This window comes from Heliangelus exortis, chromosome 11 (genome assembly GCF_036169615.1).
Source record: "Heliangelus exortis chromosome 11, bHelExo1.hap1, whole genome shotgun sequence".
Taxonomy (NCBI): Eukaryota; Metazoa; Chordata; class Aves; order Apodiformes; family Trochilidae; genus Heliangelus; species Heliangelus exortis.
Window position 1 is genome coordinate 19,730,044 of NC_092432.1, and position 13,550 is coordinate 19,743,593.

At 37.1% G+C, this 13,550-nt stretch overlaps 2 protein-coding genes across 3 annotated transcripts in view; both read right to left on the reverse strand.

Annotated features, from left to right (window-relative positions):
- Positions 1-3,423, reverse strand: part of UNC13C (unc-13 homolog C) — a 111,943-nt gene extending 108,520 nt beyond the window's left edge. For both annotated transcript variants that reach the window (XM_071755149.1, XM_071755148.1), the window contains exon 1: positions 431-3,423. In XM_071755149.1, coding sequence (XP_071611250.1) covers positions 431-3,413 — 2,983 coding nt within the window. In that variant the 5' untranslated portion in view covers positions 3,414-3,423. The remainder of the gene's footprint in view (positions 1-430) is intronic.
- Positions 3,424-3,552: 129 nt separating this feature from the next.
- LOC139801177 (protein unc-13 homolog A-like) overlaps positions 3,553-13,550 on the reverse strand; it is a 42,316-nt gene continuing 32,318 nt past the window's right edge. Inside the window, exon 8 of the mRNA XM_071755150.1 lies at positions 3,553-3,654. Coding sequence (XP_071611251.1) covers positions 3,583-3,654 — 72 coding nt within the window. The 3' untranslated portion in view covers positions 3,553-3,582. The remainder of the gene's footprint in view (positions 3,655-13,550) is intronic.

A 13,550-nucleotide genomic window follows, 5' to 3' on the forward strand; every position in this document is an offset into this window, starting at 1 on the left:
CTTACAAATACATAGCAAGCTATAGGTAGAACACAGGAAAGAAAACACTGCTCATCAGGATGAATACAGAACAAAGCATTCTTTGAATACTGTAATATCTAAACACTTCTATGAACACATTTATAAAGCTATAAGAAAATCAGAAACTGTGGTCTACTTAGTTCTTTTTATAGGATTTAAATCTTGTGAAATTCATAGCAATGTATTCATAGCTCATAAACGTTAGACTAAATATATTCAGAGAATTCCTTCAAAATTATTTTGTAAAATTTTATCCTTTGACTTCCATGGGACTATAAAAGAAACCAGACACAAAATAATGTTTGTATCCAAATTCAACTGAAACATGATCAGCTACACTAGAGAAATGAATGTCCAAATCTAGTAAGAACAATGTTTTACTTAAAAGGCAAAACTAAAATACTATTACCTCCAGCAAGGATCTTCTCTTCCAAGTCATTCATTTGTTTCTTGTATGCTTTTAAAGCAGCTTCTTTAAATGATGGTCGTATTCTTTTTTTCTTTGAAGTTTCAATAACTATCTCTTGGACATTCTGATTTTCATCTTCCCTCACTTCTATGTCAGCAGCCACATCACCTTCAACTTCCAAGATCTCTTCACTGACCACACTGTCAAACTGTGTGTCACATTCCTCCTCTGGTAGTATTGCATATGAAGGCTGCTCATATGAAGGCTGCTCATATGAAGGCTGTTCCAGTTCATATTCTTGGACCTGCTCGCTAGTTTCACTGCTATTAGTTCTATTTTCTAGCTTAGCTAGGACTTGTTCCATTACCTCCACATAGTCTGTTTCATTTTCAGCAGGTGGTTCCATTAAGTCTTCCTCATAGTCTGCTTTGTAGCAATAAGGCTCAGCATAAACATCAGAATCGAGCGTTGTGCTTGATTCATTTGCAGTTGACTGAGACAAAGTTCTAAACCTTCCCATGAAAGATGATCCGCTGTCTTCATACCCACTCAAACTCTGTGTGCTTTTATTCCAGACAACTTCTAAAGCTGACTTAGCACGTTGAAGTGTAGATCCAAATTTGTGAAAGCTAAAAGTCTTATCAGAAAGATCTATGCTTAACCGGCTGTGCCACGATTTAGGGGCTGTTTCTTCAGAGTCATCACTTGGTAGTTCACTCTGACTTCGGTACATCATAGGCAACCTGTTTTGATTCTGATAAGAAGAGAGAGAATTTGTTTCCTGATAATCATCATATTGCCCAGTCCATTGACTCTGTGTTTCGCTATCAAGGCCCGGGCATGATGGTGAGGTACCATCGAGGGTAAAATCGTAGCTTTCAGTATCATACTGGAGGTCAGAATTTTGGCACTTCCCAAAATCTGTCTGCTGATCTGAAGGAGTGCTCATATCATACACAAAAACTTCCTGTGTGGATGAGTCTAGGCCCAAACCTGCCCCTTGTTCCAGCTGATTCCAGTCTTTCCATGGGGAAAGATCACCACCTAAAGAAAGGTGAGAATTATCATAGTGGCTTCTGTCTCCAGACTCACGTATTATTCCATTGCTTACTCCACTGCCAACAGTTTCTGTTTTCACTGCTTCCTTTTGCTTTGGATACTGTTGTGTATCTTGAACAAAAGTCTGTTCCTGGGAACTACCATACCAGTTTGTAGAATCCTCTTGCCTCCTCTGCCAAAGCTCTCGATCAGAGGAAGACAAAAGGGAGCTGCCATTCGTTCTGCTAAAGTACTGATTTTCTGAAAAATCCTCAGAGTAAGACTGACACAATTTTGAGAAATCTGACTCTGAACGACTGAGTTTTGGTGTCGCAAAGTCATTCTGTAGATGCCATAGAGGAGTCACATCTGAGTAATAAGTCTTGGATTGTTTTTCTGTGTTGTCAAATTCTGGTGACTGACTGCCATAATTTCTTCTGTTTGTAAAGGTGCTGTCATCAGCAGCTCTGTTAAGGTCTTTAGTAGTTGAGGACTCGATACTCCCCTTCGTATTGCTTTTTTTAATGTGAAGTGCTGATTTAGATATCTTTGCATAACTGTTTTTATTTATATCTGATTCCAAGTCCCTATCACTGTCAGGTGACTCCCAGTCAAGCATTTTAGTTTTTGTCTCCACAGTTAAAATCTTCATATCCATACTCTCATATGTCTGCGAGGAAGGCAGCGCTCTTTCTTTTTTGTCTTTTATGTCATGGGAAAATATATCTGTAGAAATTCCAATGCCAGTACCCTTAAGTTTGTAAGACTTTTTTAAAATCAAATCTCTCTGTTGTGACGACTCAAAGTAAACAAGGATGGGTCTTGGTTTTGCATTTGGACAGTCTCTCTGTTGCCCCAGCCTTTGAGCAAACTCTATTTTAATAGTGCTTTGTGCCTCTGAGAACCCCATTTTTTCTATTAATATTTTGTAAACTATGCTCCCAGTTTTTTCAAGTCTCTCTTCAGGCACATTTAGAAACCTCAGACTTGCTTTGTTTCCTGGATGGCCAACCTGCTTAATGTAGTCATGTATGTCACGAGTTTCTCTCCTGGACTGTACAAACCCAGTTCGCAATTGTTCAATTTCATTTTGTACAACTTCTACACTACTAGAAATCTCATCAATGGATTGTTTCAGGGCATTAACGTGTCCTCTTAATTCAGAGAGTTCCATTTCAATTTGACTTATGCCCTGAAGCTCCTTAAAGATCATTTCCATAACATCGTGGGTTTGACTGATACAGCCTGTTGAACTAAAGCCAGGTTCTAGAGTATTCGATTTCTGGTGACGGCCAGTTCTGTCTAGAGATTTACTTCTTAAGCCCCATGTTTTCTTCCATGAACTTAGTTCTGAGTCTGAGGAGACACATTCTTGGCTCTTCTTCCATTTCCTTAGCTTTCGTAAAGCTCCCAGCTTTAGTGTGTGCAAAGTGCGTTCCCCATCAGAACTTCCATCAGATGGTGCCAGGCTGCTTAAGCTTTTTCTGTTGCGTCTGACAGGCATTGTGTGGGATAAGTATTCAGTTTTTTTGCTATTACTTTTTACTTCGCCTAAGGAGTCAGAATGTGAGCTATCATTTGAAGACTGATCTGGAATGAAATCTTCACTATTACTGTTTGTTACAAAAACATGCTTTTGCAGTCCATTGGCAATAGCAACTCGGTAACTGAATGTTGGAGAAAGTGAAAATTCTCTATTCCTTTCCTCTTCTTCAGTCGATAAGTTGCGAGCGGATGGACACTTGGCAATTTTTTTAACAGTGCTTTTTAAAGTATTTGAAAATTTGGGGTTCTTTGTTTGCCCAATCTGAGTTAAATCTTGTTCCTTTTTGCTTTGACAATTCTCTTTCCTTTTTGTACTAGTTCCCGTTTTCTTTGTAAACATTCCTTTACAGCTCTTATATATGTAAGGTGAGATCAGGCTCTTTAAGAGGGCAGAAACCATAGAGTGTAACTTATATTAAGCCTTCTCCACAAACCCCAGTTCTTGATCCGGACAAGGATTTGTATCTCCAACAGGATCATCAGCAAATATTTCACCAACAGATGCTATAGAAATATATACTACTGATGCTCTGATATAATTTTTTTCTTTAAACCACACATCCACTCGTTCAAAATGAAATCCTGAATGGGTTGTGTTTGTCTTGCAAAATCTCTCTGTTGAGCATGGCTTCTTGAAACGTCTAAAAAGGAGGGAATGACATTACAATGGCTACCAAGCACCCAGGAGTTAGATATTTGTTTATTAAAACTTTCCCCATAATTGTCTGACCAGAAATTTTCATGAACAATTGAAGCTGAAAGCAGTTCTAGGATATTATTTTTAACATAAATGAATAAGATATACTTATATAGATACATGAAGTGCTGTCCTATCTTGAGGTTGAATTATGCACATGAGTATTGTTTGAGAAATAGATGTTTTATTTTTATACCTTTATCATATACTACTGGTAAGCCAAGGCTTAAAGTGTGCATACTTTCTTCATTAGTTTTCTTTAAGAAAAAAAAATCCACTATAGAAAATAACAGAAAATCATAATGACAACTGAGGGAACAGTCTCACTCAGGTTACTAAGCTTTTTGTTTTGGTCACAGATAAAAAGAAGAAAAAATAGCCTACACAAGATGACAGGAGGAGGGAAAAATAAATATGCTTTACAAGCCTTAGGACAAAACAGATGCCATTACAACAGGGAAGCAATTTGTTCTAAAATATGGAACAGTAAGAAAAGATTTCATAAGTACTTGGAAGTCTTTATTCCATAAAACAAGAGCTTTTATTCCATAGGAATGCATTCAATTAATGTTAAACATATAAAATGTACTCTTTTGTAGAGCTTAGCATTCACCTCACAGTCTCATAAATGCAGAATAAAACCAAGACAAATAGCTTGGAAAAAAAAAATGACAGATAAGTAGCTCTTAAAATAGACATTTTGGTATCTAAACCAGCTAAAAACTCTTTGGCAGAGTAAGAAGGTTGTTTAGATACTGGGTATATGAAGGATTAAAATTTGGTTTGTGGTGTCTTTAGAGAAACAAAGGGTATGAACTGCCCTCATCTGCAAATAGGATGGCACTCTGAAACATTATGGTCTGCTCACACACCTCAAGATCTCATCTTCTCAGTACAGAGGCTGGCTGCACTGACCTTACTTTTATAATCCTGATCAATAAAAGCCACTTGCTACTGATTCATACTGCAGCAGCAAAGTGCACTATGTTGAATAGAGCCTAATTAAAGCTAGTAAAAGCCTGGTTGGCTTCTGGAATCCTGGAATAGAGGATATAAACAGACTTTTTTCTTCTCAAATGGTAAGAAAATTGTGAGGCAGCCCAGGAGCAGGCAGAGCAAAGAACGAATGTTCTTTGTAGTTCCCAAAGTTTCTTCCTGTTATTTTATAATAAGGTGAAATATTTGTGGAACACATATCTTATTTTTAACATATATGCATCAGCATAGCTCTTTTCCTTCCAGACTTCTTCCTGAAGTCAGAGTATCAAGAGTTAATTAAGAGCAAGCAATGTTTGGAACCAAAAGGAAGTTCAGTGAGTCTCATGCAATTTTCAAGGCTTGCAAATGGCATCTCAGAATATTAGAGAGCACTCTCTAGAGCCAAGGCTGCCTTGCTTTCACAGACTGGTAGAGCTGGGGCAATTTTCAATATCAAAGGCATGTTTCCAGATGTAGAAACACTTGTAAACCATTCAGCTCCTACATTGAATGTATACAAGCTTTTACTGCACAAGTTCTGAAGTGTGACTCTCTGTCTCCTCTCTCCTCACAAGAGCTTTTGTCCTCTTAAACCAACATCACTCGGATGACTTGGACATTCTTTTTGTTGAAAAGACTTCAAACCAACATCATGTAAACAAACTAGAAGGTTTATTTACTAGCTCACCCTACAAAACATCAAGAAATAATGAGGTTATCGTACCTGGAACATTTTCACTCGTTTTAAATAAGGTTTAATTCTTCTCTATAGAAGAATCTTGATTTCATAGCCAGTTCATGAAGAGGTTTGACCCAATGTCTGAACTAAGCTTTTTATTAGAGATAACTGAAGTATTATGAATGGCTGCAAATTCAGCACCCAATTTAAATTCAGTTTCTGACAATACCATAGTAAATTAAAAACTGTACTGTTAAAAAAACATGCAGATCTGCTAAATGGAGCAGATTTATGTTCTCTCATGCGAGTTTCATTCCACCTCAGGTATATTAGTCATATGAGCTGTTCATCAGTTCACAGCCTACCATTGCTCTGTCAAGTACTCATTTTCTAAAATTCTGTATCTACACAAAGAATCAAGTTTGAGTCATTATAGGTCTCAACCATTTTGTTTTGTAAAGATTTGCACAGACTTGTATTTACCATTTTAAATGAGTGTAGGTTATAACATTAGGAAATAAGAAACAATCTTTTAAGCAGCGCTAGAACTAAGACAATTGGAATAAGCTGAAAGTTGTCATTCAGTGATTTATTTTTCTGGTTTTATCCAGGCTTCCCAAAAGACCACCATAACCCCATTTTGAACTTTCACTTTGCCTGTTTATTGACTTAAATAAATTTATATGCAAAAGCTGAACACAGATGGGTTAACCTATTCTAACCCACTCTAGTATAGGAGGCAAACTGAAATGTTATAGCAGTAAAGTACAAACTGTATCCTAGATGGCTGTAGAGCAGGAAACTGCAAAGTGTTACAGATTGTGAAATAAGACATAAAAAAAAAAAAGGTTAATGTTCCTCTAAAGAAGGAACACAATGACACAACTGAGGTGCTGGAGTGGGTCCAGAGGAGAGCAAAAGGCTGCTGAAGGGACTAAGGGAAAAGTCTTAAAAGGGGTGGCTAAGGGAGCTGGGAGGGTTTAGCCTGGAGAAGAGGAGACTCAGGGGACTTTACCACTCTCTCCAACTACCTGAAGGGAGGCTGTAGTCAGGTGGGGGTCAGGCTCTTCTCTCAGACAAGTAGTGACAGAACAGGGGGTTAAGGCCTGAAGCTATGCCTGGGGAGGTTTAGGTTGGATATCAGAAAGCACTTCCTCATGAAGAGGGTGATCAGGCACTGGAATGGACTGCCCAGGGAAGTGGTGGAGTCACCATCCCTGGGTGTGTGTAAGGAAAAGCTGGATGTGGCACTCAGTGCCATGGTCTAGTCAATGTGATAATGTTAGGTCACAGACTGGGCTTGCTGACCTCAGAGGTCTTTTTCAACCTCCATAATTCTGTGATTCTGGGACCCTTCCTCCAACTTTTTACTCCTGACTGTTGTCAGTCAGCTTGATGGTGAACAGGTAATTTGGATTGATTTCAAGGATACTGTTGATAACAACAGCATTGCCACAATAAAACTTGTCAGACAGAAATATTATGTACAAAAGTCAAACTAACACATCAGGTAGAAGTGGGCTGGCCTAGGTTAAGATGATAACTTTTGTTACTGCAAGGGCTTTTAGTGCTTGCTTTAGTGCAAGCAGCATGTTTCAGTTGCCCAATCCGAATAGGTCCTCAGAGATTCCCAAGTGTGATTTTTTGTTTTTGTTGTTGGGTTGTTTGCTTGTGGTTTTGGGGGGGGGGTTTGTTTGTTTTTATTACTTTTAATTTTTTTTAATCAGAAAATCCAGCCCTGTCTTTTTATCTAGAAAGAAAAATGAATATTCTTAAAGAATCATTTCACTGTATATAAATATATATATATATATGTATAAAAAAATAAAGCTAGGTCACAACTGACCTTCTGCTTGGATCCCAGTAAAGCAGCAGCCCTCTCCATTCAGAGGTAGCTTTGTGGATGCAAATTGTCTCTCCCAAAAGCAAGAAACAGGAAGAACCATAACCCTGCTTAAACTTTACACTATTAATCAGCTACAAGAGGAAGCAAACAGGGAAGAAAATGAGACTAAAGTGCAGTCTCCCTCTGTAAAAAGGCATATGGCTGTTCTGTGCTCACAGCACTAAGACAGCAGGGGGGAAAAAAACCCAAAAGTCTTTTTCTGCAGCAATATTTCTCAACATTGTTGCCAATGTAGTCACTACTACTTATAGACAGCAACATCTATTTGATATGCAACATGCTTCCCAAACATTAATTAATCACACACCACAAACAAAATATAAGCAATCATCTCTGCAGCTGCAGAAACTGAGGCTGAGTTTCTCTTACTATCAGGAACATGAGGAGGGAATAACAAACTAGAATTCAGTTCTACAGATTTTTCAGGTATAGTGTTTCACTAGTCAAATGGTCACCTGTAAATAAGTTTTTTCTGACATAACTACTTAAAATCAGTGTTTGTCTGGTGGGTGAAACCTACACTACCTTTCTTGAGAGGAGCATAACTGTATTTCAGATTGATTAATTAGTTTACTATAACATCAAATTAATGGGCCAATTATCTGCTCCTTTACATTCCTCTTGAATTCTCCTTGTGTTCTTAGATACTGACATTTTTCATCAGTGTTATTGCTGAACCTCTCAAGGTGAAGTGATATTTTAATACTGCACATGCCTGCAGACCCCATAAAGACAGGGATGACAGGAAGAAGCAGCCCTGCTTTCTCTTTTGAAGAATTAATCTTTCTTCAGGAACTCCTTAGGCTTTCACCAGCAGAGTTTTGCCCTGTCCTATAATTGACATAATTCACAATGCCCTTCCAACACTCACATGGAGTGCTATCAGCACATCTTTTGGCTGGAAAGCTGTTGCTGATATCAGTCAGTATCCTTTGGAAATTTCACTGTATTTCCTAGGTGATGAAGCAATATTTCTTTCTAGATCTAAATGTATCCATCTACCAGTGAACACGTTGCCTTTCTGTTTATGAAGAGTGTTACCAACACAACTAACCACCAGACTCTTGTTGCAAACCCCAGTCTAAAGAGACTAGAATATTATTTTTTAACCCACAAGCCAACTGGTAGATGTGCTCATGAGGCAGGCTGTAGGACACAGCTTACTTGACCTATCTTTTCTTTCAGCATACAACTTAATTGAGTTTAGGGATAAAAACAGATGCAAGTATCACAAGCTTAATTGTGGCTCATTGGGATTTAGAAGAGCATCTGAAACAGTAATATCTAGAACATTGTGTATTACTGAATTAACTCAAGGGTTTCAACAGTTATTTGCAATTAAACTCCTTTGCAATATCTAGAAGCATATTGTCCTAAGGACAGCTTGAATTAAAATGAAAATTACCAGCTAGCTGGGGTAATTATTCCATGGAGAAAAGTCATCTGCATTCCCTTTCTGTTATGATATGACCACTATGAAAAAAAAAAAAAAGTTTGTTTTTTTTTTTTTTCAAAGATATACTTTCCTCAATTATTGTTGAGGACAGACATAAGTTGAAAAAAAAAAAAAAAAACCCACTCATTTTTAGTACTATTTTTTCTTAATTTTTAAAGCTACACTATTCTCCACATCTTTGTGTGAGTTCATAGTCTTTGCATTTCTCTGAGAAGACATATGGCAACGGTGAGGCTAAAGCTGCCAATCAGTGGTTTATGACCTACTAATAAAACTGTTGAAAACATGTAGAACACTATTTCTTGCTTTAGAAAAAATGGGTAGTATGGTGTGGGTGTGTGTATATACATATATATATATATATATATATATATTACAGATATGGAAATGGTATTTGAAGCAATTGTCCTTAAAGGAAACTGGCCTCAACTAGAAGACAAAAGGATGAGATTTGCCAAATATAGTAGATTAATTCTTATTTGTGAAAAGCTCTTGAACAGTTTCCTAAACATAACGTGGAGTAGAGAGCTGAGTACAGTGTAGTTGAATCTCCTAGTGAACACAAGGAATAAGAGACTGCAATTGATTTGGAACACAGCTTCAGTAGTATTTGGCTAACTTTTTTGTTTTGTTTCTAGTTGCTTCCAACTTTTTAAATGAAAAGTCACTGCAGTATATAATGAAGGCAACAGAGGACATGAGAGCCCTTTGCCCCAGCTTTTACAGCTGCATATATGATTTATACTGTCCTACATACATTTATTTTTAGTCAATACTCTCCTTTCAAAAGATGCTAAGATTTAGATATAATTCCACTTAATTGTCCATTCCTACATAAATGCAGGCCACAAAAGCAATAGAAAACCTGGAGAGGGAAAAATTATTTGCTGACAATATGGTGATAATTGTATTACTAAGTTAGTATGAGGCTTTTGAATATTAGTTAGGCTATTACATGCATGCTATTATGTCAGATTACCACAAAAAGGCAAAAGATTTACTGTAGAGATTACAGAATAATCAAACCTATTTAATGCCTTTAAAAATCAGACAGCATCAACATATGTTTGACCAAATCAGCCTGTCCTTAATTTTACCTGTTTTTTAATGTGGGTTTTTCCTTAGAGGAATTTACCCTGAGAGTCCAAGTGACTGAACATAAACTGACACAAGACACACACAGGGAATGCACGTACAAGGATACTGAGTGCACATTCAAAGTCTTACAGAATACTGATATTTCAGACTTTTCAGCAACTTTAAAGATTCTCCACAGTAAGTCCATTAGAAAAAGTAGTTTTAAAAAACACTTCTGTTTTCTTCCAGGTATAGAATTTGAATCTTGACCCTTGGGATGGGGAAGTCTCTGCCCTGAATCAGATCTCTTTTGGACAGAGACCACCAGAGTCTGCAATCGTGTGTGCACTACTACATCACTTTGTATAACACAGATTATTTTAGAGAGCTGTAATAAATATGGGTTTGGGGAGAATCTTTATTTAAACTACCTAAAAAAACCTCTCTGTGAAAAGTTTAGATTAAGAGAACTTGAAGTGATCATATTGTTACTTGTAAACCTTCTGAGTTCCATCCTTCTCCAACAAATAGGTTTTGAATATTTTCTAAAATATAATTAACTAATAATTCCATTAAATCCTTAGTACAGAAAAGTATGGAATGGACAAACAGTTTTGATAAAGAGGTCTTTCCTACAGCAAATGTTAGCAATCACCTGTGACATTCACACCTGAAAAATGCCACAAACACAGACCACTTTAACTGCTGTGAACAGCAATATACCTGAGGATGAACAGACACACAGAGATCTGAGCCATGCTTGCTAAGTACCTGAGATTCACTGATAAGAATGACAGACATTAAACATAATTAGAAATTTGCTGCAAAACTCTGTAAGAAAAAATTCTCTGCTCTCTTTTCTTCAATATCCTGACTACTACAGAGTGATACTTGGTTCCCCACTTGAAAGTAAGAAATTCTGCTTTAAAGCTGTCAACCTCACAGAATAACAACAACTAGGAAAAAATGTGTACAGGAACCTTCTTAAGTGCCAAAGAGTTTTTACGCTTCAGAGCTTTTGTTTTACTATAATGGTCTCATGAGTCAATCTCTAGTATACTGCTTCACTCTTCCTATATTTTCAAAACACTACAGTTAAAAGAAAATTTGGTATTTCAGTCCTGCAGACTTTAATGAATTGAGAGGTATTCTGAGCTATCAATCTTCTCCTCCTCAAAAATAACCTGGAATTCCAGTACTCCACCTGTGATTTCCTAACTGTTTCCACAATGTACAGTCATTATGAAGGTGTTGTGCTGACATCACTGGAGGATCAAGCAAAGGGTACAGTGACAAAAAACCTTCAGACAACTCCCTTCAGGTTGTGTAAATCCCACTGAAAAGACCTGATTTACCTTGCACCATGACTTCTTTTGATATGAAAGGTCATCGAGATGACAGTTAACCATAATTTCTATCATAATATATTCTACAGAAGTAATTTGTCATTAACAAAAGGTGTTCAAAGATTAAATATTACTTTTCATTCTTAATGCTTTGAGACACAACAGTATTCTCTCTACACTTCTCAGTAGGTTGATTTATATGGAAAGAATTAGCACTGCTTTTTAGAACACTCAAAGGTACAATGCTTACATTTTCAATTGCCAAATTACACTAAATAAAGGTTCCTATTTGTATTACTGAGGAAATTTTATACCATTGAGGAAACAAGCAACACCTCTGTGAAAAATACCTACAACTTTATGACCAAAGTTTATTTTCACATCAGAAAGCCATTACATAATGTTACACCACTGAATGCTTCTGAGGCACAAGAATTCCTGTCAGCCAAGGGTTAAAATCAGTATTAAGATGCTGAAACTGATAGGAACTCTTTTTACATCAACATGTTATTAAAAAACCCTACATAAAACTAGGCTGCATTCAAATTAGAAATGCAACACAACGTTTTAAGAGATTTCAGGACTACTGAAAAATCAGATGACCATTATTTTTAGTATCTTGAATGTTTTTAATATATTTTACTAGATATGCCCATTTTAAGACAACTATTAGTGTCCTTAGCCTAAGGGCACATAGCTTTATGTTCTATTTCACATACTACATATAATCAGTAGTCAGGTGAAACACAATATTAAGACAAGAAATGCAATAGAACCTGGGGAACTATAGAAAGCTGGGGGTTAATAAGTACAGTCAGATTTTTATATCTGTATAGTTCTTCCTCTTAAAGAAAAATGATCTATCAATCTCACACTAAGAAATTAGTTTCAGCCACTCTTACTTCACTTCTGGGATTGTGGAAGGCAAAATACTAATGTTACCTTCATGAACCTTAAAGGATGGACAAAAAAGTATTAAATAGGGTTGTGTTTTTTTTTTAAACCCTGTATTAAATACAGGGTTTTTTAATCTGTGGACTGGGAAAGGTCCATGAGAGAGGGTACTCTAGCACAGAGGTTTAGCTGTGGAACAATCAAGCATGTATTCTAAGCAAGCTGCCTCTTCAAAAGAAAGCTGCAGGGTGTTCATCTTGAAGATTAATCAAGACCCAGAAACACAGAAGCATCTGTAAAGCTCAATTTATTACTAATCCTATCGTGAACTAGGAAAAAGTACTGGCAGATATAAGAAAAACATGCTGTATTTTCACCTTGTATTCATATATCTAAATTATTAATATATCTTTTTTATACCAATTAAAATGTTCCAACTCATTGTGAAATCAAATACTATCCTGTCTCACAACTTAAACTGTGAACTTACCAACATTACAAAATGACCCCCCACTTTTTAATAAAGTGTTGAATCTGAAGCCCACAAGCCTAGACAGTTTCATCAACATTACAGCATTAGAAAGCATATCAGTTACAAATCAATGCATTGCATTAGCTAGAACAGTGGGAGGAATCTTCAGAGTGAAAATAAGGAAAAGAAACAAAGGAAACAGAAAAATGTGTGCAGAATAGAGACAAAACAACAAAGAGGATACATACCTGGATTAAATTCTTCTTAAAAATAAAATACAAATTACATACCACCATCTTTATATTATTTTCCACTTATGCAGAAACACTGTACACATCTCCATTACTATTTTGCCGTTCTTCCTTCAGCCTTAAAACCAGTACAATACAACATGAGGCTGCTTCTCAGGGATTCAACTCAAGTGCAATCAGGCACGCTGTTAGTCCGCAATGGTAGCTGTTCTAAATTCCATCGTATTCCCTAGGCAGCATTAAATGTTGGGTTGGTTTTTTTCTTTTTTTTTTTTTTCTCCCTCTCCTGTTTTTCCCCCCCCTCCTACAACTTGTGCTAACGGCAAAGAGTAATCACGGTGTTAGCTACTAATTCGTTCTGCAGCTCAGCTTTATTTCTCCTCTGTAATAGCAAAACGGGAGTCAGTGTCCTACTCCTGCTGGAATACAACATCAGCATTAAAGAGCAGCAATAACCCTGGTGGTTTATGTGCTGGGAACTTCACTCGCTGCTGTTTTCTCCTGCCACTGCTTCTGAATGCAGTATTTGCTGCAATAGCCACAGCCCTCCTGCGTGGCAGGCAGCCCCTCAGCCTCACAGACAGAGTAAAACGGGCTTATTGAGAAACCCTGCTCACAGCCCAGTGGGAGATGGCATCTCTTGCTCGGGAGGAACACGTTTCACCCAACCTTTTATTTAGCAGTCTGACACGACCCAGGGAAACAATCGTGTAGCTACATCTTTCAGCTGCGCTTTCATCAACAGCTGATGGGTTTTTGGTAATGAATCTGCTGAGTAGAT